The 23,280-nt window shown below is 39.0% G+C and overlaps 1 protein-coding gene and 1 long non-coding RNA gene across 5 annotated transcripts in view; both read left to right on the top strand.

The window, feature by feature from the left end:
• WAPL (WAPL cohesin release factor) overlaps window positions 1–23,280 on the top strand; it is a 135,669-nt gene that overhangs the window by 90,244 nt on the left and 22,145 nt on the right. For all 4 annotated transcript variants that reach the window (XM_068197203.1, XM_068197205.1, XM_068197202.1 and 1 more), the window contains 3 exons: window positions 25–1,071; window positions 6,905–7,020; window positions 20,752–20,847. In XM_068197203.1, coding sequence (XP_068053304.1) covers window positions 25–1,071; window positions 6,905–7,020; window positions 20,752–20,847 — 1,259 coding nt within the window. The remainder of the gene's footprint in view (window positions 1–24; window positions 1,072–6,904; window positions 7,021–20,751; window positions 20,848–23,280) is intronic.
• LOC137477877 (uncharacterized) lies at window positions 1,078–6,259 on the top strand. Its single transcript, XR_011001247.1, has 2 exons — window positions 1,078–3,302; window positions 3,347–6,259. It is a non-coding gene; the product is annotated as an uncharacterized lncRNA (long non-coding RNA).

Here is a 23,280-nt window from a genome sequence, read left to right as displayed (position 1 = left end):
TAATAAATATATGTGTTTTTGTAGATAAAATCCAGAACTTGAAAGAAGATAATGGGAACAGTCATTTCATCTATGATAATGCTGGAGACAGTAATAAAACCAATGCTGAAACCACAGACACTTCTGGATGCAACACAGAAGCCAAGGACTTGCCTGATTCTTGGGACTCCCACGTGGTAAAAACAGCAAATTCTCCATCAGAAACATCTCAAACCAAGGGGCCACTAAGAACTCACTTGTATGAATGGGAGGATGAAACTGAAGACACCAGAACTGGAGAGTATATATTAGCTTTTGACGATGAGCATCTCTCGGAGGTGAAGAGCAAGGATGAGGAGTGTGATAAAGAAGATAGTGAAAATCCAAAGGAAGCCATTAGTGAAGAACTTGTGCAAACTATTCCTAGGCCAAGCAACTGTAGGACATATTGTCGATCCAACAAAGCAAAACTGCAGGGGGCAACAAATTTTGACAAGCTGATGGATGGCACTAGTCAGTCTTTATCCAAAGCAAACAATGAGTCAAATAATGATGGTCTGAACGCAGGAAAAAAAGTTTCTTTAAGTAGTGGGACCAGTTTTAGAGGGACGGTTGGACGGACTAGAGACTACACTGTTCTCCACCCATCTTGCTTGTCAGTTTGCAATGTCACCATCCAGGACACCATGGAGCGCATGGATGAATTCACCTCAGCAGCCCCCACTGACCTGGGCGAAGCTGGGCGCTTAAGGAAAAAGGCAGACATGGCCACCACAAAAACTACAACCAGGTTCCGACCAAGCAATACCAAATCCAAGAAGGATGTCAAATTAGAATTTTTTGGGTTTGATGATCAAGACGAGGGAGGGGGAGATGAAGGCGCCTCTAGAAGTTCTGGGAGTTCCAATTACAAAATCAAGTACTTTGGGTTTGATGACTTAAGTGAAAGCGAGGACGAAGATGAAGAGTGGCAGGTAGCAGAAAGGAAGGCCAACAAAAAGCGAAGTAGAGCTGTGCCATCTGCTTCACTACAGTCAACCTCTGATGGCAATGAAAACTGTTCCCAGGATAGCCAGCTCAGCACTAATGCAGGTCGGTAGAACTCTTTTGGAATACATGGGTGACATTTAATTTTAATTGACTTCAATGTTTTGTTCTTTTTGCAGTGTACCTAGGAATTTGTCCAATACCACTGATTTGGAAACCTAACAGTTAAACTCACCTGAAATCTAACAGCTAAACTTACTTCTCCTGTGGTCCTGTCTGGTGTTTCATATCTCTCTTGAAATGTGCTTTATACCCCTTGATCTCTTGCCAGAGGTAGAGGGTTATTTTCTTTTCCAACAGAAGATTCGTACCTTTTTGGTGTGTTGAGCATAAGCATCTATGCCTTTAAGGCAGGTATCCTCCCAGAGAGCCTTCACATCAGCCCACAGTTGCAGAGCTGAGTGCACACATTTAAGTAGCTCTTAAGAAATGGGCAATATCTTTTTCTGGTTTTGAATGTGTCTGTAGGCAGTTTGGACCTTTCTCAGGCTCCATCTTATCTGAGGATGCATGACTCAAGGGAGAGGCTGTGGGGACCCATGGAGTGCCTGTCAGATAACTGGCTTTGGGAGAGCCTCTGCATATTTGTTTCTGCTCTTATTTTCAGTTTTTAGATGTCTCCTTCTTCTGTACAGGTTGGGGAGGAGGTTATGTGTGTACTCACACACATTTATGAGTAAAACTGTGGACGTGGCAGCTGCTGAGCAAGTTCTGGTGGTTAAAATCCTTTGCAAAATGAGACTTGCTTGGTGGTTTGTCGGGTCCTGTGTGTTGGTGAAGAACAAGAGGAATACCTTTGGTGGAAGGTTGCTTTTAGCTCCTCTGTTTTGAAAAAGTCTAATGCCGGAGAATCACTTGTGTTGGAATAAATATTTCAGAACACTGCCACTGTTGTACAGAACATTTTGGTCCTCCATTTTGGAGCATGGAGCATGAGAAGTTTTATCAACTCACTGAAGTCGTTACATTTTAAGACTTTGGCCAGATGCATTTCATTGTGATAGTGAGAGAGGATTTCAATCTAGCTTTGCAAATGTTGGAGAAGCTGTGCTTTTTTCCTACAAATAGCTTCTGCTAATATAATCCAGAAATAAAATTTCAGAGGAAAAAATGTTCATTTCTCTGTTCTAATTATAGCTGTTTCTAAAACCAGAATTTTCTGTAAGTCTTTTAATCAAACTAAACGTCACCACTAGGGTTTTTTTGTGGATTTAAAAGGAGCAAATGAATACTGATGTTGTATGAGAAGATTGTTTTCAAACAAAAAAAAATTTTTTTTATTCATAAAATTTATTTATGATGACACACTTGGGTTCCAGCCTCTTTGGAAAATGGGTTTATCTTACAGGGCTGCTTAAGAAGTACTCTTAGTTCCTGTCTTTAATGACTTTTTGTTCAGCCATTTATTCCAAGGGAAAAAATTTGCTTGTACAGTTAATGCAGCTGAGATGCTGACCCACCAAATAATCCTTTCAGTTGCTGTCCTCAGAAGTCTCAAAATATCCACACTTTGCATTTGGCACTGCATTCACCAAGCAGGCCTTTATACTCCCAGGTATCACAGATGTTTTCTCTGAAATATTTTCCTAATAGATTTCCATGGCACAAGGGGATGTAAATTTATGTTTTGTTAGTTCTTAATGCCCTTCTCCACTTCAGGTAAGAGCTACCTCTCAATCCCTCCCTCTCCTGGGAGATGCTTCCCCTTTATTTAGCATCTCCTTTGCTCATTTGATTCTTGTTTTGTGCTGCTGTTGGCAGGTGAGATTTGACTTGCAGGTTTTTTTCTGAAATGTGAAAGGGTGATGCTCTACAGTACAGATTATGAAAACAGAGAGTCTGATGCTGCCCTAAAATTTGTGGCACTCATTGCTGAAGTTTACACTATTTTCTCTCAGACCTTTGCAAATTTTGAGAATCATGATCGCTCAGAACAACCATGATAAGAGTCCTTAAATACAGTGATGCTGAGCCTGAGAATTTCTTAAGAACTTCTGGATCTAAGCCTGAAGTTGCAGTAAAATGTGACATTGCTCTGAGGTATTGTCTTTGCATACTGGAAAAATGTGCCTTCTGCATCCATGAAAAATGCCAGCTTTGAATCCAAGCCTGAGAAACAACTTTCAGAACATCTTGCACAATAAAACTCTGTCCTGAAACGTGGAACAGTACTGAGAGGTGCTAATGCTACCTGAGTTCTGTATGTGCTGTTCTTTCTTTGTACTAATGAATAAATGCCCAGATAAAAATCCAGTGTTCTTGTTCCAGGTTGACAGGTGAAATGCCATAAAAATCCAGTGTTCTTGTTCCAGGTTGACAGGTGAAATGCCAGACTGCCTGTCTGAATTTCAGCCCTGGAAAATCCCAAGAATGATTTTGGTGTTCTGTGCATAAAGAATGTTATATGGCATAATGAGTTTTTCAAGAAACTTGATTCCTTTTATAACAGCCTTACTTTGCCATAATACTGATTTGGTTACTTGCCATAATCTAGCTGTATTTTTATGAAACAATTTAGAAATTTAATTTAAAACATCTGATGAAGATTTTATAATGGAACATTATAAAGACTTCCTTCCAGTCTAGTAGTTCACAGAGGGAAATTAAGTTTAACAATACATATTTAAATGTTTTGACAAATGAAGTTTAAGAAAGTGCAAAGACTGCAGGAACAATATTGTTAGTGCAGGAAAAATTGCAAAACAGATAAATTCAGTTTTGGTTAGACTGTCGTTCATTGAAAAACATCTTCTGTTGCTCACTTCTATGGTAGTCTTTTCTGCTGAAGTGGTTAAAACCACAAAAAAACCTCAAACAAAAGCCAAGCACATAAAACCCCCAAATCTGAAAAAAAGCTCCACCTTTTAAATTCCTAGATGCTGTGACTACACTTTTTTAATGAAAATACTTCATAATAACTTTATTAGCCTTAGATTTTTGCAGAAGTGTTGAGTTCCTAGTAAAAGTTTACTTTTTATTTTGCCATTGCAATCTAAAATTCTCTCAGATTCCTCTGTAGCAGCCCGGTGAAGCAAAGGCCCCTTTGGCTTGCGAGCCTCCCAGCTGGGTTCTGCCAGAATGCCAGGGGCTAAAAGTACTGGTGAGACTTTCCTAGATTTGAAACACTGCTTTTGTCATTTCAGTAGCCAGAGTACGGGATGACTCCAACAAGGAGAAGCTTTTAATACTGGAAGAAAGTGACTGACTTGACTGTAATAATCAATGGGGAGTTGTATCCAAGAGAAATCTGTATTGCAGCTTAGTCTTTTGCTTTGTAAATCAGTTCTGATATGCAGCTTAACCTTTGTGTCATTGATGCATTTTTCCTTTTCCTATTCAAGATGAGATTCCTATAATCTTTTTAGGTAATGTAGCTTTTGTATATCAGCATCTACACTCAGCTCAGTTCTGGTGAGCCAGCTTGCCCTGGGTTTTTTTTGTTTATTTTAATTCCTTTGCATCTTCTCAAAAACTGAGTCACCTTCATGGGGTAAATATTTTAAGATAGTTAAAACTACATCAAAGCTCTCAAAGGCAGAGTCCTGTTTGGGCTTCAAAACCTTTTGCAGAATTGCCCTGAGACACTAAAACAAAACTCTGTTGTTGTTCCCCAGGAAATTTACTGTGGTTGTTGCCTTAGTTGATGTTTGAACATCTTTCCAATTCAAGCCGAGACAGGCAAATTATCTTAAATACTATAAATGCCTTAAAAATGGGTAGACAGAGGAAAAAAGGACTTACATGCTTACATACTGAGAAAAAAAGGTAATATGACCAATTTCTGTGTGAGGGGGCAAAAAACCCTCCAAAAAGTTGTACAGGAGAGAGCCAGTGGAAATCAAGCTTCGGTAAGGTCACTGCTTAGCAAACTACTGGAAGTGTTTTCCTCACTCAGTGTTAACAAAAGACTTGTCCCCTGGACCCTATTTAGTTTAGATTTAAGTCTGCTAGGATAATGTATGCAGAGTGCTTTTAGAGTACCTAGAGGGCTTCCAAAAGCACTGCTCAAATAGAAGCATTCCAGGTAATCTTGCAAAACTAGATGTTTGATGTGCTAGCAACATCAGAAAATGCAGAATTTTCCTATTGTAAGTAGGAGTTGATATTTTTTTTATCAAGACGTTTTTTGAATTTTAAATCAACTAATTTAAATGGGATAGTTCAGAATCACATAGGAGTAGAATTCAAACAAGGAAACTTAAGGTGTTAAAATTGTGGCTTAGTTGATCCCAGAGCATTGTTAATCATTATTGAAGGCGATGCCAGGTCCAAGTCTTAGCACAGGGCAGAAGTTATTGTTTTCATTTGGTGGGTGAAATATTTTGTATTTCTAGAATGACTTGCATATTTGTACTGGCTGTGGTCAAGTAAATTACTTTTTAGCTTTCAATCTACAATAGGAAGGTCCAGTTCTCTTGGTTTGACTTCCTTTGAGAACTGTATTCAGGGCCTGACGACTTCATAAATATTTCAGAATTTATAAGGATATATATCAAAGCAATTTGATTTTACTCCTTAAATTGGCTTCAGCAAGAACTAAGTTGTCTTTTACTTAGATTTGGAAGTAGTTTTGTGTTATTGAAGTTAATGGAAATTGGTCTGTAGTATTTTTCCCCGGTTACACTAATTTTATCAAACATCTGTTAAAGTCAGTTGTTTCCAGAGGGGCTGTTGATGCTTTGTAGGCTCTTGTGCTCACCTGACACAACCACACTGAAAACCAGTGGGATAGAATGTGAGAGGCTGGTTCCAGGAGGTGCCTTACAGCAGGCATCCTGCCAGTCCTGGTACTGCCAAGCCCAGGCAATTTGGGAAACTTTGGAGCTTGGGGAAATTTACTGCAATTTGGGAAACTTTGGAGCTTTATTTTAAGAATAGTTCTATTCCTCAGGCAGGTTTTGTATCCTTGTGAATGCCATTAGAAATTAGGTTGCCTGCTTTGCCTTTGCTTGCCTTCTTAAACAGCTTGGCTGGTCCTGTGTACTTGGGAGTAGAGCAACCCATCCTACCTGCTTGTGTTCCTGCAGTGCACTTTTCAAACAGCAGCAGCTTTCCAGGAATAGATTGCTTTTCTAAACAGTTTGTCAGATGAAACAGTGCCTCTCTGTGCCTGTCTTTATTTCCATCTTGAAATTTGTGGTAACTTCTGGTTTGTGCCCAGTAAACCCTTTCCCTTGTCTCCAAGGGATAGTGCTTCAAATAAAGCAACACAAGTTAAAAAAAAAAAACAAAACTAAGGGCAAAAACTGAATTTGATGAGTGAATTGCAGATTGATAGTCCAGGATGGGGTACTGGAATCAGTAGTAATGCAAGTATCAAATCCATTGAAAGTCCATGTCAGCAGTTCTTCTAGCCGACTCTTTCCTGAGCTGATCGCCTTAATTTTTTCCTGTTTACAGCAGAATAAGTAAATATAAACAGGTTGCCTTCATGAGAAGTGAAGCAAGATCAGTTCTTCTGCTCTGTAATTGTAGTGTGTTCTTCTAAATCTCTTAATCTCACACTTCTGAAGAACCCAACATCTGCTGCTCAGGGTTGTAGCAGTAAGCGAGCCATTAGTAAGCTCATGTAAAAGGTGCCCTGGGATTTACAGGAGTATGGGATGGGAAGCAGTAGCCTGCAGCTTACCCAGTGGGCAAGAGGTGCTGCAATATTTTTGATTGTGCACCTTGTCATGCTTCTCTGTATTACTGCAATCCAGTCAGCAAGCCTGAGCTGCATCCAGGACTGTACTTGGCATTGAGGCTGATTTTTCTGATGAATATTGATTGTTCGTGATGTAATGTCAGAAGCTAGACGTGTGGAATTGACAGAAATGCTCTACCAGTTGAACAGCTTTTAAAATGGTTGTTTCATGTTTATATTTACCTTTAACAGATCTGGAGTTTTCAGAGGATGCATCTGGTGTGCTTGAAGGCAATAAGAAATCCACAAATAAACAAGGTGATAAATCTAAGGAAAACACCAGGAAGATTTTTAGTGGGCCAAAGCGGGTGAGTAATAATGCTGAGACAATACAAGTTCGTACTTTACTGAACTCCTCAGTATTGATGTTTCTTCTTAGATATGCAACAGGGCTTTTTGAGATCATATGTTGGCCTTTAATATTATTTCTGGAAATATTATTCAAGTGCACTACTTTTGTACTTATTACTGGAAGTTTCGCTTTTCAGGTTCACATTACTGCTATGGAGAACCAGACTTGTAATGTAGATGCATTCCCTGGAGATGATTTTTAAAGCAAAGCATCAGTAAATTCTGTGTATTTTACTTTGTGGTTTGTTGGTGTTTGAAGGGAGATGTTTTTGGTCTCTTTTGTTTGCTCTCCCAAGAAATAGCTATCATATTATAGGATAGAACTTTACTTAAAACTTCAAATTGGACATTGATATAGTCTTTATAAGGATAAGTGCATTTATAGCATTTGGTATAGTGAGATTTTCTTCTAGTTGGAAAAAAAAAGGTAGCATCCAATCCCACGCCAGTCTTGCCCAGCTGTGTAATATTCAGTATGAATTTGCCCTTTCATAGCATGAAAAGAGCTTATTCATTTTCTTGATCTTACAGAAATGTGGTTTATCTGCCATTATGGGTACTCAGTATTTTGAGGTTTTTAAAAATGTGCATACAGCAAAAATTGAGTGTAGCCACCAGGTAAAAGTTTGCAATAGGGGGATCCATGTAATCTCCATGAAATGAAGCTTTTATGACCCTAATGTCCAGGACAGCCATTTCCAGTGCTTAAGGACTTCTCATGAGCTTTTTGCATAACTTGTTTGTGCTACCTGGTGACAACAGTCCCTGTCTCACCGTCATTTAACCCACTACTGCTCTAGTAGGAGAAAGAGGGAAATGAGCTTGTATTTCTGCTTTCTCTTGGAGTTCCATAGGTTTTGCAAGACCTGGCAGTTGCATGGTATTATAGAAACTGTCTTTTATGCGTGTTCAGAATGTGCTCATGAGTCCAGCAGTTCAAAGAAGTTTTTAAACTTTTTTTTGAAAGAAATTAAAATATGTCCTTGTGAAGGTAACTAATTATTTGTGTTATGTGATAGTTTCACTTGAAGAAATTTTTCAAGGTGCCTTTTTTTTTTTAATTCTTTTTTTTTTTTTGGTCTTTCAGAACCAGAAGATTTATTATCTCCTCAGTTGTATTGATATAGATAAATTTTTCATTTTAAAAAAAGGATTTATGGATGGAGAAAGGATGACAATTTTACGTGCTGGGGGAGTATTTTCACGTGGGAGGATTTGTGACCAGTAGGTCCTGTCAGTTGTGATGCCCTTTGAAAAAAAAGTGTCACTCACTGCTTTGACTTTGGACAGCATGAGAAGCTCCTTAAAATTCAGCTTCTTATCAGTGAACATGTTACAGTACACTGAGAAACAGAAGTGCAAATTTGACTGTAACTTTTTCAGTTATGTATTTTAACAGCATAAAACAACTGTAGGTGTTCTGCTAAATTCAGAAATTTTTTAAAATTTAAATATTTAAATGGCGTAAATATTCGGTAATTGCATTTCATGTGTTTCTTGTTTAATTTTTATTCTTTAAATCCCTGAGATTTTATGTGAAAAGGGTTCTAATTAATTTTGAATGTATATATCATGAAATTATGGGGTAAGGAAAAAGCCTTACAGCAATATCATACTATAAGGGAGAATGATTTCTCCCTTACTCTAGAAAATTCTCCGTTGGGGACAAATTTAATTCAGGTGGGAAAGCTGAGAATGAAACAGCTTTTTTTGACCCTGTAGTGATATAATGGACCTAGAAGTAGTTGTTGCTGTAATTGAGATTCAGATTTTAAACTTCACTGTTCTCTAATCATATGGCTGTTACATGCAGTTACTAAAAAAGCTTGTAAAGCTTGTTCTGATGGTAATTAGAGCTGCTATAATTATCTTCCTAAAATATAGATATAGACTCTTTATCTTAGTTGTATCTTAAGGGAATTCTCATTCTGGGAATGAAAAAAAAAAAAAAGAACTAAAAGTATTAACCTGATGATAATAACTAATGATCTTTTAAAAAAAATCTCTGGAACTACTTCACTGTCTGAGCACCACTTATTTTTTTTCTTGTAGAAGCTAGCAGATACAGTATTAAATATTTTCTGTTAGGTGATATTCAGAGCTGTGGCACTGCATCAGACTGAGCTGCCATGAAAAAAGCTCTGTTACTTAGGAAGCAGCAGGTGCTATCATTAAATTTCAGCAGATCCAGAAAGCTCAAGTATTTTTTCCAGTCTGTATTCAGCAGATCTGTCACCCATGGCTGTAGTTTTGAAAACTCAATCATTGTATCCTTTATGCTAAACTCAGTTCTTGAAACTTGGAGTGTCTGTACAATAAAATATTACTGACATTGTTGACTTTGTGAATAGCAATGTTTCTAAACACTGCTTTTACTGTGAGGACTGAAATCACTGCCTGGTTGCAGTAGCCAAGGACATTGATAGGTGAGTAAAATTTCAACCTGAGCCATGCTTTTAAGTGAATTAAACCTCTTTATCCTGAGCCTGAATTATAGGAGGAATGTTACATTCCATAGCAACATAATTAAGCACTTATACTACATAAATATTGGCATTACTTGAGTTGCAAATTATGGGTGTGAAGCATACATGAGTAACATCTGCAGAAGTTTGTTTGCAACTGTTTACGATTTTAATTCAACTGGTTTGGTAACTCATGCTCTAGCATGTCAGTTTGGGAGCTCTGGATACACCCACCTGCTGGCCCCTTTGAGCTTAGTTCCCCTTCTGCAGATAAAACTAATTCTCCATTAGCAGGCAAACCCAATGGAGTAGACAAGAAATTTTTTGTTGCTATGGTCCAAACGTACTGAGACTACAGAATTGAAAATAGGCAGCATAAAAATTATTTCCTGAAATTTCTTGCTCCTGCTGCTTTCACAACAGATTTTAGCTAGAGTCAGCAAATGAAGAGAAACAGTTTTTGTAGGCATACTCTGGAATAGTTTCCTGTGGTCTTATGCAAAATATCTGTTTCTAAATAGGAATCCGAAAAAAGCCAATTCAAAAGTGTAAGATAAGGAGGGCTTGTCTACCCTGAAACTTAACCTTTTGATCTATCAGCCCTAAAAATTAATGATTATACTTGGTGTTTTGTGTCAGTTCAGTTCAGTGTTTGTGTTGTCCAGCATGTCATGTCACTAGGGACCACCAAGTCCTCTGAACAGCACATTTTCTGAGATGGCCCCTCTGCTCTTAAAATATATGAGTGATCTGCAGCTCAGTGCTGATCCTAGTTCTGCCTGTGGCCATAGGAAGCCAACTTAGACATTGTGAATACCGATTACCTTTGAATGTTTCAAGGTAAGAATTTAGAGAGTTGCAAATCATAGTTAAAAGTTATGGGAGCCTTTCAGCTTGAGGGGCCTAGGAGGGAGGCAGAAACTATAATCTTTCTTGTTACTGGTCTTCAGGGCTGCTGAGGCATGTGGGAAGACTTAAGGAGCTGCATGAAGGAGACAGAGGAGGTATAACAAAAAAACCACTGACTCTCAAGTTGGCACAAGTGGAAGCAGACTCAGTCTTATGTTTTCTCAAAGTAGCATGAAATTTCAATTAGATGAGTGCTTTATCGGGATTTTTTTTCTTCTATGCCTTAGAGTAGGTCAATTTTAGAAACAAGTTCTTTGGAATTAGTTTCTTAGATGTTGATATCTTTTGCACTGGGTATATTTCATAAAGCTTCTGTGCTACTATAGAATGCAATTTTAGCACCTATAAAACTGAAATTTTCTTGAGACTTTGAAATGTGTTTTTTATGATTGGGAAGATGAGGAAGAAAGGGTTCAGTGCATGGTCAGTCTACATTGGTGATTCATGGAGTATTGATCAAGCTAAAAAACTAATCTAAGGCTAATGCATTGCTTAAAGATTTCTGACTCCAGTTAAAATGTGCATATTTCAATTAAATATTCACTTTGCCATGAAAATTTACTGGTTTTAAATGACTTGAAGCTATCTTAATTTTTTTTTCTTATCGTCTTACATTGCTGTGACTGGAGAAATGTCTTTAAATTCACTTGCTGAAATCTTAGCCCTAGAAAACCTGTCTGGCTTGCAACTGTGTACACATTCCCACATGTACCCAGTGAATGGGGATACATCAGTGGGCTTTTTCTTTTCCTCTTGTTGTGCACACATTGGCATGTACTGGAAAAGGTATGGGAAAACCTCTTTACCGCTAACGTGATGTTCATGGTGTTTCCTTTGGCCCATTGAAATACTGGACCACAGAGTTGTCTGTGTGTGCTGGTTTTAGCTGGAATACGGTTAATTTTCGTCAGAGGAGCTCTTACAGGGTTGTTTTGGGGTTGTGCTGAGAACACCATTGGTAGTGCTGGGATGTTTTTGTTATTGCTGACCAGCACTTAGAGCCAAGGCCTTTTCTGCTCCTCATCCCACCCCACCAGCCAGGAGGCTGGGGGTGTGCAAGCAGGTTTAGAGGGGACAGCTGGTCAGAATGACCTAAGGGATATTGCATACCATAGGACAATGTGCTCAGCAATATAAATTCTGGAGAAGAAGGAAGGGGGGCCACACCTTTGGAGTGATGGCCTTTGTCTTCCCGAGTAGCTGTTATGCCAGATGGAGCCTTGCTTTCCTGGGAATGGCTGAAAAACTGCATGCCCGTACAAAGTGGTGGATGAATTCCTTCTTCGGTTTTGCTTGCGTTCATGGCTTTTGCTTTCCCTGTGTAACTGTCTTTATTTCTTAGTGTTTTCTCACTTCTAGCCTTTGGATTCTCCCCCATCCCACTGGGTGTGAGTAAGTAAGGAGCAGGGTGGGGCTTAGTTGCCAGCTGGGATAAAATCACAGAGTCCTTTTTGGCAGCTGACATGAGGCTTAATGGGTTTGAGATAGTGACAGATTTGATTGGGATGTGCTAGATCAAGCTGATAGCTGTTAGTGTATTTTAGCTGTTAATTGACAGGTGTCTGCCTGCCATGGGGCCCCCTTGCCTTACTGTGTGGTATGGCATTTGGCTTTCATTGCTTGCTGTGCCTGGGAACATCTTGGTAACAGCACTTTTTAAAGTACTGTTAAAGTTTAGGACACTAAAGTGGCATTGCTTGAAAGTTCCTCCACTAGTATGGACTGCATTTGCCAGGAAAAGCTGAGATCTTCTTGGATTAACCAAAAAAACACGGTCCCAAACCCAACAAAGCCCCATCCACTGTAAGGACTGAAAGAGGCAGAAAATACTTACAGAAGCACTTCGTTATGTTGCTTTTGTTCTCCCTTTGCTCAACTAGCTCCCTCCTGTTTCCTTGTGCCTTCAGGTTCCCAAAGTTGTGTATTACTATAAAATTAACTCACTGAAAAGGAAACATTTAGCATAAATCTTAGTCCAGTTCACTGGTAAACTAAACTATTCTATCTACTCAGTTGAGGGGACCCAAGAAGAGAGATTAAGTCATCTTAACCTGGTTAAGTCAACATTGCAACTGAGAAATGCTCACTAAACACAGCAGCCTTAGCTGGATTACGTGCTGCACTTTGATCAAGTGGTGTTAGTAGGGTTAGTCATGACAGTAGTGTTGAATACGTGAATGAAAGCATTGCTGAATTCAGACATGGCTTAGCCAACAGACCGCTGCTGAACTTAGTATCCAAGAGAAAAACTTGAGCCAGTCATAACCCTGTAACTACTGCTTTTCATGTGTTAGTCAAGTTTTAGGAATAACTTCGGTACCCAACAAAGTGCAGAAATGCGTGCAAGATTTCAGAGTGGTCTTTGGACAGGTAAGTTGGAAGGGCATGTTAAATCAATACTGTGTAAAGAGCACTTATTTCCAGTTACCAAGTGCTGAACCAGGAAGAAATTTTCCTTTTTTCTTCTGTGTGATTTCAGTCTGATCTGCAGCTAGTCCTTAGTTCGTTATTGAAATGCATCTTTCTTGTCCTATAGGCAGGTTTTTTCCTATGAGGAGGTCAGTTTCATCATGGAAAATAACATGCTCCTGTTATAAGGTCGGCACTGTCAGAAACTGTCAATACCTGAAAAAAAACCTTACATGTGAGCCTTTGTTTGTAATAGCATTTGTTGTAATGCATGTTTTAAGGATATAAGAGATCTTTTACAGTTTGATGGGAGCTTTCTTCACTGGTGTTTCATGCTGACTGGGAGGAGCTATAAATACCAGTCAGAAACAAATGCTGGGTCTAAGTAGCCTAGAAGTTCAGAATGAAAAGCTTATACCTCATCTTTGAAAGTATTTTGAAATTGGAGAAGTACGAACCCGTGCCCGCTCTGGGCTGGCTGAGTAATCTTAGGGCTAATGTGTCAGTGACGTGTGCGTGGGAGGTGACAGAAACTAGGCTGCACTGTGGTCTGTAGTTTTCCACTTAGCTTGTGTTCTACTGTACAGTAGATGTTTATCGAGGCATCCTGCGAGTAACGTTTCATTTTGCAGGCCTGCAAACAAATCAGCATTTCCCCAAATCAGATTTTTAAAGCTTTTTCTTTGTTCTTTAATTTTTAAGTTTTAGAGTATGTGAATGTTAGTGTATCTTAAGTGCACAAACCTATGTGATTTTGCTTAATTATTTTTCCATAGCTTATTTCAAATAAATAGTTTTGAAAAAGAAGCAGAGGAGTCATAATTCAAAAGGTTTGCTATCAGTCATAGCCCTTTCTATACATATAATGGTAGAATCAGAGTAGATTGTCCAGGGCTCATTTTCAAAATAACTGCTTGTCTTCATCTTGCATAACCTTTAACTAAAGTGTGTCCTACCCTAAGGATGAACAGTTGTAATAAAGCTTTTTCTTCAGCGATAATGAAGTGCTGATAACTGTGCACATTCAGCTGCTCTTTGCATCCTAATTCAGGAAGTTGAAATTGCTTGGGTTTAGAAGGAAAGATTATTAGTTGGCATAAGCTGTTTTGACTCAATTGAGGAGTCAAGCTGAATTTGGGCAATTGAAATATTCTGTGACCACTCAGTTCAGTGCTAAGCCCAGTCTGTCTGCAGGCTGACAAACAGTGCTGGGCAGAGCTGACAACCTGTGACTGCCTGTTGCTGCTTCTGCAGTACATTCCTTTCATTTGCTGGTTGGTGCTTCTGGCAGATTGGCTCCCCAGTCCTGGACTGAAGTGATTTTTATGGGGACTTTTTGTCTAAATGTGTTTTGCTGGAATGATAAACAAGAAATGAGCTGTTGTAAGTGCCAGCCAGTTATAATCAGCTTGTCTATTCTAAGCAATTTTAATATATTGCTGGAATAAAAATAAATTTTAAAAATATTTTAAAAGGTGAGAATAAATCTGTTCAATAGCTGATTTGTCAGAAACCAAAGGCTCATATTGACTCTATTATTTCACCTAATATTTGCAAAACCAAGTTCTTCTATAAGCATATTTATTTAATACTGGCTTCCAAGTGCTTACCATTTAGGGACTTTTTAAAATTATTATTAATGTAAATAGACCAAAACCAATTCTTATATGTAAGCTAGTAAACAGGATACTAGTCAGGACTGGCAGGTTTTTAGATTAGTCAACTAAATTGAAGAGTGAGGTGGCTGCTGTAATTTTACTGAATTGACTTGGGATTTAGCACCTCAAAGCCATCCTGGACTGAAAGCAAATGGTCAGGATTTGGTCTTTTCACTTCAAGATAATCATTTGATGCTGATAAAAAATATTTTCTTCTCACTCCTTCATATTAAACCATGGTGAAGAGGGTGTTCTGGTAGATGCCAAGCTGGGATCCTTCCAATTGGTAAAAGAGCTTCCTCAAGTATCCTCCATATGCAGCTGTTGGGTAGAACTGTGGGAGCAGCATGCTTGGAAATGCCTGTTTTCTAGGTGGTGTCAACAGAAATATTAGCAGCTTTGTCTAAGATGGGTAGAGATGCAAAGTGAACATAACATGCTAAATCCTCAGAGAGGCGAGAGGAACAAATGAAAAGCATGGAAATGCTTCTCCCCCTGTGCATACTTAGGCTGTTCAGGAAGTAGAAAAATCAAGTTGAATGGAAAATGTTTGATGCCACAGTGGAAATGTGGCATTTTATACTTCCAGTTCCTACTGGTATTAGATCTAAGGCAAGAAGCAAAGATGGATTAAAGTATTTTTCAAACTAGATTCTCTCTTCCATCCTCATATTCCCTGCAAAATAACTCACATCAGTTTTGTAGTTTAATGTTTTACTAAATTGGCAATGCAGGATAGCTGTGTAGGATAAATGTTACATTGCACAAGGTCTCAGTCCTGTAGGAAGTTCTAAAATGGGAAAGGCGCTCAAAGGAATTAAAATACACAAGTTTCATTTGCTAGTGGGAGCTTGATTTACATGCAGATGAATATGCAAAATTGTCTTCACAGCTCCTGTGTACTGTATGAGCATGGCTGTTCACTCAGCTCTGAGACTTGATGTGCATGCGATAATTGCACCATGAGACATGAGCACGTCTCGAGGGGGGAATCGGTGTTGAGGGCCCAGTTTTCTTGTTAGATGCATTTGAAAGCTTTTGCTTTGAATTAGCTTTATTTTGACCTGACGTAGGCAATGCCTGGTAACAGGTGGCATGAGGTAGGTGCTCTCTGGAGGTGCAGCTGAGGTTCAGTTGCACTGGGAAGCAGTCAGGTCAGCATCCTCAGACTCAGGGGTGCAAACCCCAGAGCTGTAACTGAGGACAGCTGGGAGATTTGAGCAGTGTTTTTTACTGATCCAAATGGAAACGTTTCTGTGGGTATACACACACCTCAGCTGTATGGCCTCTGGAATTTCATTGCAGTTGCAATTTTGTAAGGCTTTTGTGTTAGTAGATTGATACTCTTTGGGTAGATTAGGATTATCAGGAGGAGGGGAAGGGGATGTGTGTCTCTGGCCTGCTTCTCTCTGCCTTTTGCAACCAAGAGAGAAGGAGATTTGTGTGAGCAATTTGTGCTGGGAAGTGCTTGTGCCAGTGTGTTCCTTGAACTGCAGGTTTTTCTTTTCTCTTGAGCAAAGCATTATGTTTCCAGTATTGTGGTGATATGTCTAAACTATTGTATCCTGTCCCTTTTAATTAGACTTATTAAAGGTTTCAGGCCAAAATAGTGACCATAACCATATGGCTTCTGCTTCTGAGCTGACCTTTGAATACACTCAGCATAAGCAGCATACAGAACATCATTGGCTATTTCTGTTAATGAATCTCATTTATTAGAATGTCCTGTTTCTTAGGTTCTGTTTTCCTGCTTCACTTGGATGTTGGACCCATCATCTTGTTGTGCCCTGTGAACCTCCTCCTGAGCTTTAAGGAAGAAAAAGCATTTTGCAGATCTTCAGAAGTTTGATGCAAAAAAAGCTTCAGTGACATTTTTTCCCCTGCTGCTTGTGTTGTCTGATACTCTTAAACCTTGACTGACTGACAGCTTGTAGTTGTCTGGCTACGTGTGTGCATAATATGTTTTGTGTTTAAATGGAATAGCACCTCACAATTAAGTGATCCGTGGCAGTGGTTTATTGGCACTAATCTGCTACTTGGATCCAAATAATGGAGATGCAGATTTTGCACACTGCAAAGCCAACTTGGTGCTGGTTTTAAACTGCTGTTGGAAACTGCTGTCTTCTTTGAAGTCCAAATTAACTTTTTTTTTTCTATAACATGGCTCAGCTTGTGCAGAATTGATATTTCAGCTTACCTGTTTTGAAGTGTGATTTCTTCTTCATTGCTCTGAGTGATGTTCATTCCTTTCCCTTTTCAAAAGAAACAGTCCATTATGAATATTTCTGTGCTGCATAACATGCTTGTTACCTTTTTCCTGTTCAAAGTGAGACATGCAGGACAGGATAGTCCTTAATTATGATGAATATATTTTGTTTATTTGGTTTGTTTGGAACTTCTAGTTTTGACAAGCATCTAGCATACAGTGTTACTGAATGCATTGCAGATATAAATAATTCATTTATCAGGATATCTTTTGAAAATGTTTTTGAATTTTCTTTTGCCATTGTCTTCTACCTTGGAAAGTATTCTTGCCTGCAAATAGATGCTCTTCCTTGGTTTGCTAGTATTTTCTGTGTGACTCATGTCCTTGGCTCTTATTTTCTGCTATTCTGACGTCTGTGAATGGCAGACAGTGCTGCATCAGTATGTGCATAGTGCCAGCTCTTGAAAATTTCAGCTTTGAGGCATTCAGGGATGGGAGGTTAAGCATAACCCATAGTTGATGCCACTTGGAGATGATCTTATAAAAGAGACAGCTCTGTGCATTTTGTAAAATCCTTGGCATTAGTCCTGGTTTGTATCTGCACTCAACCCTCCAGAACCACATGCAGAGTCCCACAGTACCATATGCCTTATTCCCACCCTGGAATATTTGCAGTCTTTCAGACATGTGTCTCTGTGTAAGCAGCTGTCAGTTCTAGATGTACGGGAAAAGGAAAGTCCTCTGCTATTCAGCAGAAGCTCTTACAGCTGATTAATATTGCAAAACTTATTTGCCTTAAGAACACAGAATTCAAGGGAATTATCTACTTCTACTTGCATCTATTCCAAGTTAGTCTTGAGAGAAGGAATTATTAAAGAAAAGGCTGTGTTATTTGAATAATTGCAAGGTTTTCTTGTCTTTAAGGGAAAGTTTCTTAAATTATTGCTGCTTAAATATCAGTGTTGCTTGTTCAGGGAAGCTTGTTATCACAAGCATTTGAGTCGCCTTTTAAAAAACACCCCAAAACCAAACAAACCAACCTCTTCGCTTTTGTGAACAAGCCCTTCTGAAAAGTCTTTCTTCGCTAGCATTCATTTCATCTTTGATACTTTTCCTGGCTTCAGTTCTGTCACAGTCATCCAAAGCAAGTCCACACAGTGCTCGCTGGTTGATGGGTATTGGTGCAGTTTCTTTGTGCTTGATCTGGAAATTCATCCTAATTCTGTGCTGCAAGGGAAAGTGAGATGATTGCTTTAAGAGGTGATTGGAAAGGAGGGACATATTTGCTGTGTTGAAGTCCACGTGAGTTTCAAGAGAGGCTCCAAAGTCTCTGCATAATGTGCTACAGCTGATTGGAACATATTTCTTCGGAAAGCCATGTTGGATTTTCACAGGTGTGTTTTGGTGGACCAGCTGTCTGCAGGCAGTGTGAGACTGACCAGATAGCAAGTGGTAGGGTGTCTAAGGAAATACTGCTGGGAAGGTATGGAATCACAGGCCAGTCACTTGCTTAGATACTTTCCTGATTTGAAGTGGAAGATCCTACAAGGAATGGTCACTAAAACTAACCTTCCATAGGTATTTGAGATTTTAAGGATTACTATTTCCAGCTGCACTTCAGGCTCTGTTACAAGAGAGCTATTAAATGCAGATGTCCTCATTTCTCAGAACAGGCATTTATTGGTGGCATTACTTGTTTTCTTATGTAAATCGTAGCCTTTTTTCTCTATTGCACTAGCAATGGTTAAGTTGTAAACTGCCATGTCACAAAACACTTTAGGATGCCCTAGCTTTTGGTTTAGTAAGGAATTAAGGGAGATGGTAGAAGAAAAGCCCATTTTTGACTGTTAAACAAAAAGCATGCCATCTTTGGAAGCTGTGAGCCCTGAGTATTTAGAAGGAATTTGCTTTTATCTGTTTGCCCTGCTGAACTCTTTCCTACGCATCAGCTGTTGCTCTCTGCTGAGGAAGACACACTAATGCTGTGGCCCTTTGGGTTGCACTGCCACAGCTGCTTGTGTGCTTTGTTGTAACTCCCTCCCAACCACTGAATGTGCTTCCTGTGGGCTGAGCCTCCTTGCCCTGTGTGTGTGCACAGCAGAGGTGCTGGATTTGGAAAAGCCAAGGAGACTGCAGGCACTTCTGTGGTGTGGTCAGCAAGGGACTAGCCCAGCTGCTGCCTCACCAGGACTCGCTCAAACCCAGCCTGACTCTGCTCCCCCTGTGCCTGCCAGGGGCTGTCTTTGGCTCCTGGTGGAGCACAAAGCCTGAAGGAAAAGGAGCACACAGGTGGGACACAGGCAGAGAATTTCACCCCAAACAGTCTAATTCTGTAAAATGCTGTACCATGCAGGTTACTGAACAGAGTGTGTTGCTTACTTGAATTATCCTGTATACCAGGATAGGGCACCCTCTCTTGCCAGTCTTAAATATGCACTAAAATGAATTGTGGAGCAGTTGTGAGCAAATCAAGAAACAAAACCACTCAGTGGTTCTTTTCCATTGCAGATACCTTTGAAACTTGCATCTTTCTTAATTAAAAACAAAAAAGTATCTCTGTAAATTGTCCTTCCTTTGTTCATTTCAGACCCCGAGTCAGATTCCAGGTAAATATTTGCTGCTCGGAGAGGTATAGGAGAAAAGAGTTAACATCTGAACCATTTTCTAACCTTTTTTCAAATAGAGGTCCATACTTTCTTTCTATTTGTGGGCCCAGATGTAACTGAAGTATCCTGAACATGAAATTGGTTTCCGAGTTAAACTTTTTGAGCTGAACGGATACCATCTAAAAGAGCTTCCTTGCAAAACTGATGAAACTTAAGATAATAACTACTGTATACATGTTGATGAACAGTACATGAGCACTGCTTTAGGAACATAATTTAACAATCCGAGTTTCTCATGACCACGTGAAAAGCACACTCTAGGTGGGAAAGAGGCTTTTCTCGTGTCTGGAGACTGGAACAGTTTAGTACTTTTGGGCTCTGAAAACTCTTACTTGAGGCTTTCATTTTGCTAATATTCCTTAAAATTTTGTTTGGTAGGGCTTTGTCTTATGAAGAACAGGAGGATGCAGCACAGTAGAGTTTTACTCTGCAATAATACAGAAACCCTTGACTTGGAGAATTGGCTTTCTAGTTTTTGGCATGCTAGAACCTTGTTGCACTTTGTGGAGTGGTGCTCAGTCCCTGGCTGGTTTTAGGGCTTGCCACATGTAGCCCCTCTGTTGGCTTGAGCTGTATTTCGGTTAAATAGTTACTACATTATATTTTGACAGAAAATGTTTATTTGAAATTATGTTTTCCACTTTAAAAATGCTGTGTAACTACTGTGAGGAAGCAGATACTTAGAGAGTTTACTTGATACATGGCATGGTGGGAAATGGTGAAAATTGTAATGCCGTGTTAGTCTAGAACAATATTGTGCAAGTAAGTTGATAAACACAAATGCTAGAAATAGAATTCTTTCTTTGCTTCCTCTAAGGAGTTTGTTATGTTTCCCAAAAATTCAAGGACAGTAAATTTTGATGCATTTTGATTTGCCTTGACACATTTTTGAGCAAGACTTCTTAATTTATTAATATGGATTAAAGCATTTCCTTTGAGTGTTTTCATTCCTCCTAGCATCAAAGTCTATATGAGTTCTGCATTCTTGTTTCTAAACCAGTTATATTTCTACTGACACGGTGTTTGCTAACATGTTTTTTTCCCTGAGCTGTCAGTTTTTGTCTATGGGAAGGTTGCAGACCTTTTGCCTTTGAATAAATTTAAGAGATGAGACAACTGAAAAATTCTTTAAATACATACATATCATGTCTTTTGCCATTTGAGTGGGTCTGAATGTCTTTAAAACCATCAGATGCTTCAAAGTCTCTCTGATTTTCCAGTACATGTGATATTGAGAACTTGTGTTGCTGGGAATTCAGCAGGGGAAATGAGGCTTCTTTTCCTTGTTTGGCTACAGCATTGCTACAGTAATTTTGAAGTGTATAGTGACTACTGGTAATTTACTTAAGAAATAACTTCTATTTTTATCTTTTAGTCTCCCACAAAAGCAGTGTATAATGCTAGACACTGGAACCAGCCAGAATCAGAGGCTCTGCCAGCACCACCAGCTTTGAAAACTCCCAGTGTCCCAGTAAGTAGACTGTTGGTTTTTTCTCAAGTTTACTAAATCTCCTTTCCAGATTCACTGGGGTTTTTTTTTGGTTTTTTTTTTAAACCCAAGTTCTTGCTATCTGGTAATGTCACAGTAATTCAGAATGAGGTCCACTTTGTGATGTGAGCCATTGGAATTTGATAGAAAGGAAATTGTTAGTGGAAGTACTGTAGAATAGGATCTTACATATAACTTCAGTATAGTTACAAAAAAATACTTCATGTTCCCCAATGCTGAAGTTAAGCTTTCTAACAATGGACTCCATTCTTGTTTCTGAGAGAGCTCCCAAGATTAACTTAGTAATGGACACAGAAATCAGCAAAATGCTGATGAAAAAGGAAAAACTTTAAAAAAGAGCCTTTTCATTTATTTTTCCTTTCTAATGGAGTAGTGCTGATGGCTGACTTGAGTCTTTAGATACTATGAAAGAAACACCATTTTCTCTGTACAGTCACAAATGCTAATACCAACATTTTGGATATCAAAAAATATACCAGGGGTGAAAAAAGTTCTTGAAGTTGTTTGTCCAAAAGTAAGTAGTTGTTTTGAGACACTAAGTAATTGTTTTTTAACTCTTTTGAGACTCTGAGAATCCAGGGTCTTTGGCTTATATTGCAGAAGTTGGTACTGATTATGCTAAGAGAGCACTGTACATTTTCAATAAATGTAATTTCATTTGGTGCCTTGCTGATAGTACTGGCCTGAGAACAGAAAATAAGGAAGTAGATCTTTTTGCAGTGATAACTCTTCAGCTTTTGTTATTGTCACAATTTTGTAGTTTATTTTTTGTTTCTTTCTTTCTTTTGGTTTTGTTAGTTGTTTTAGTTTTGATTTTTTCAGGTTTTGTTTTGATTTTTTTTTTTTTTTTTAATTCTACCCCTCTTTGTGGCATTATGGTACTTCTTCCTCTTTGATTTGTGGTTGTTTTTGGCTGCCTCCTCACAGTATTCTGAGCAGCCTTCTTTGGATGTTAACTGCACTGCCTGGAAAATGCAGATAATTGATTTGAAAACAGCCATTTCCACTAGAGTCTGAGGAGAGAGCAGAAATTTCAGCCCTGGGTTTTTACTAAACCCTTTTCTCAATTTAAATTATGTACCTTTGAAGTGAAGGTTTTGTTGCTTACTGAATCTCTTGGTACTGTTTTTTGTGAGGTACTCTGATAGCTGACTTAAGGGCAGATTTTGTGCGAGTCTTGTCAGACAGGCTTTGGCTATGGCTTTTTCAAGCTAGGGAAATGTCTGTTTCATTCATTCAGACAGTCGCTTTTGTCTTCTGTCAGACTTCCACTTTGTATCTGGAACCATCAGAATATTAATTCAGGAATGTGGTAGAGGTTTGGCTGAGCAAACCACTGAGGGGAATTTGTATGTGCTGCCCATGTTATGATGCACATCTGAAGTTGTTTCAGACGTGGTTTTTAACTGTGATTTACATGTGTGTAATACTCCCGAGTTACAAGGTAAATGAGCCTTGAGCCAAATGTTCTGTGGTAGTTCCTGCACATGTGATCCTGCCTCTTTAATTTCTGTAGAAATTTATCACCTGAAGGTTGGGAGAACTCTGTCTCAGGCTTATGGTGAGAAACTCACAGCATGCAAACTGCTTACGCCAAGTACTCTCCTAGGGCTTCTCCAAATGCCCTTGGAGTTTGCTTTGAAGGGGCAGCCATTTACCAAGGCTTGGATGAGATCCTTCAGTGGCTCTCCTGTGTTCACAGACCGATAAGATCAATCCTCCAGTATGTGCTCTAAACCGGTTTTTCAGGGTGGTTTATTACCATTTTGCCACTGATGCTTAAGTGAGTGAATACTGAAATGCCACAGTGCTAGAGGCAGAATGTAAAGAATACTTCAGTAATAAATACAGCAGCTTCTTCTGGCTTTTATTTTTATTTTGTCTGTCAATGTACAATGCACTTGAAGGCTTTCTCTCTAGCTATCCCCTGGAATAACAGGTCATGCATCTTCTATGCCTGCATGTTAATTCTATTTTTTCAGCCACACTTTTAAAATATTCTCATTTTTCTGTGTAAGGAAGCTAAGTACATGATGTTACTGAGAGATTGAGGGTGAGTAAATGCCCATTGGAATTGGCACTTGTACATTCAGAATTTGGCATTTGGAGGTCTTTTTCCATATGCCTTGTTTGCTGTAGTTTGTCTTCATATTAGATTTTGTGCCAAAAAAGTAATCTGAAGATAAGCTGCACTTCAGCTTGTAGTAACCTCAAACTAATACAGCAAAGTAAGTTGAGGAGAAACCTGTAATACTTGCTGGAGTTGTCTGGAAACCTGTCAGTAGTTACTCTAGACCTAACATCAAGTTCTTTCCTCCCTGCAGAACAGGTTCTGGTGTATTTTGTGCTATGATATGCTCCTAAAATATTTAACAGCACAAATAGAGAATGCTA

This window comes from Anomalospiza imberbis, chromosome 8 (genome assembly GCF_031753505.1).
Source record: "Anomalospiza imberbis isolate Cuckoo-Finch-1a 21T00152 chromosome 8, ASM3175350v1, whole genome shotgun sequence".
Classification (NCBI taxonomy): domain Eukaryota; kingdom Metazoa; phylum Chordata; class Aves; order Passeriformes; family Viduidae; genus Anomalospiza; species Anomalospiza imberbis.
The sequence above is the reverse complement of the archived record's forward strand: the minus strand, read 5'-3'. Positions and strand labels throughout refer to the sequence as shown.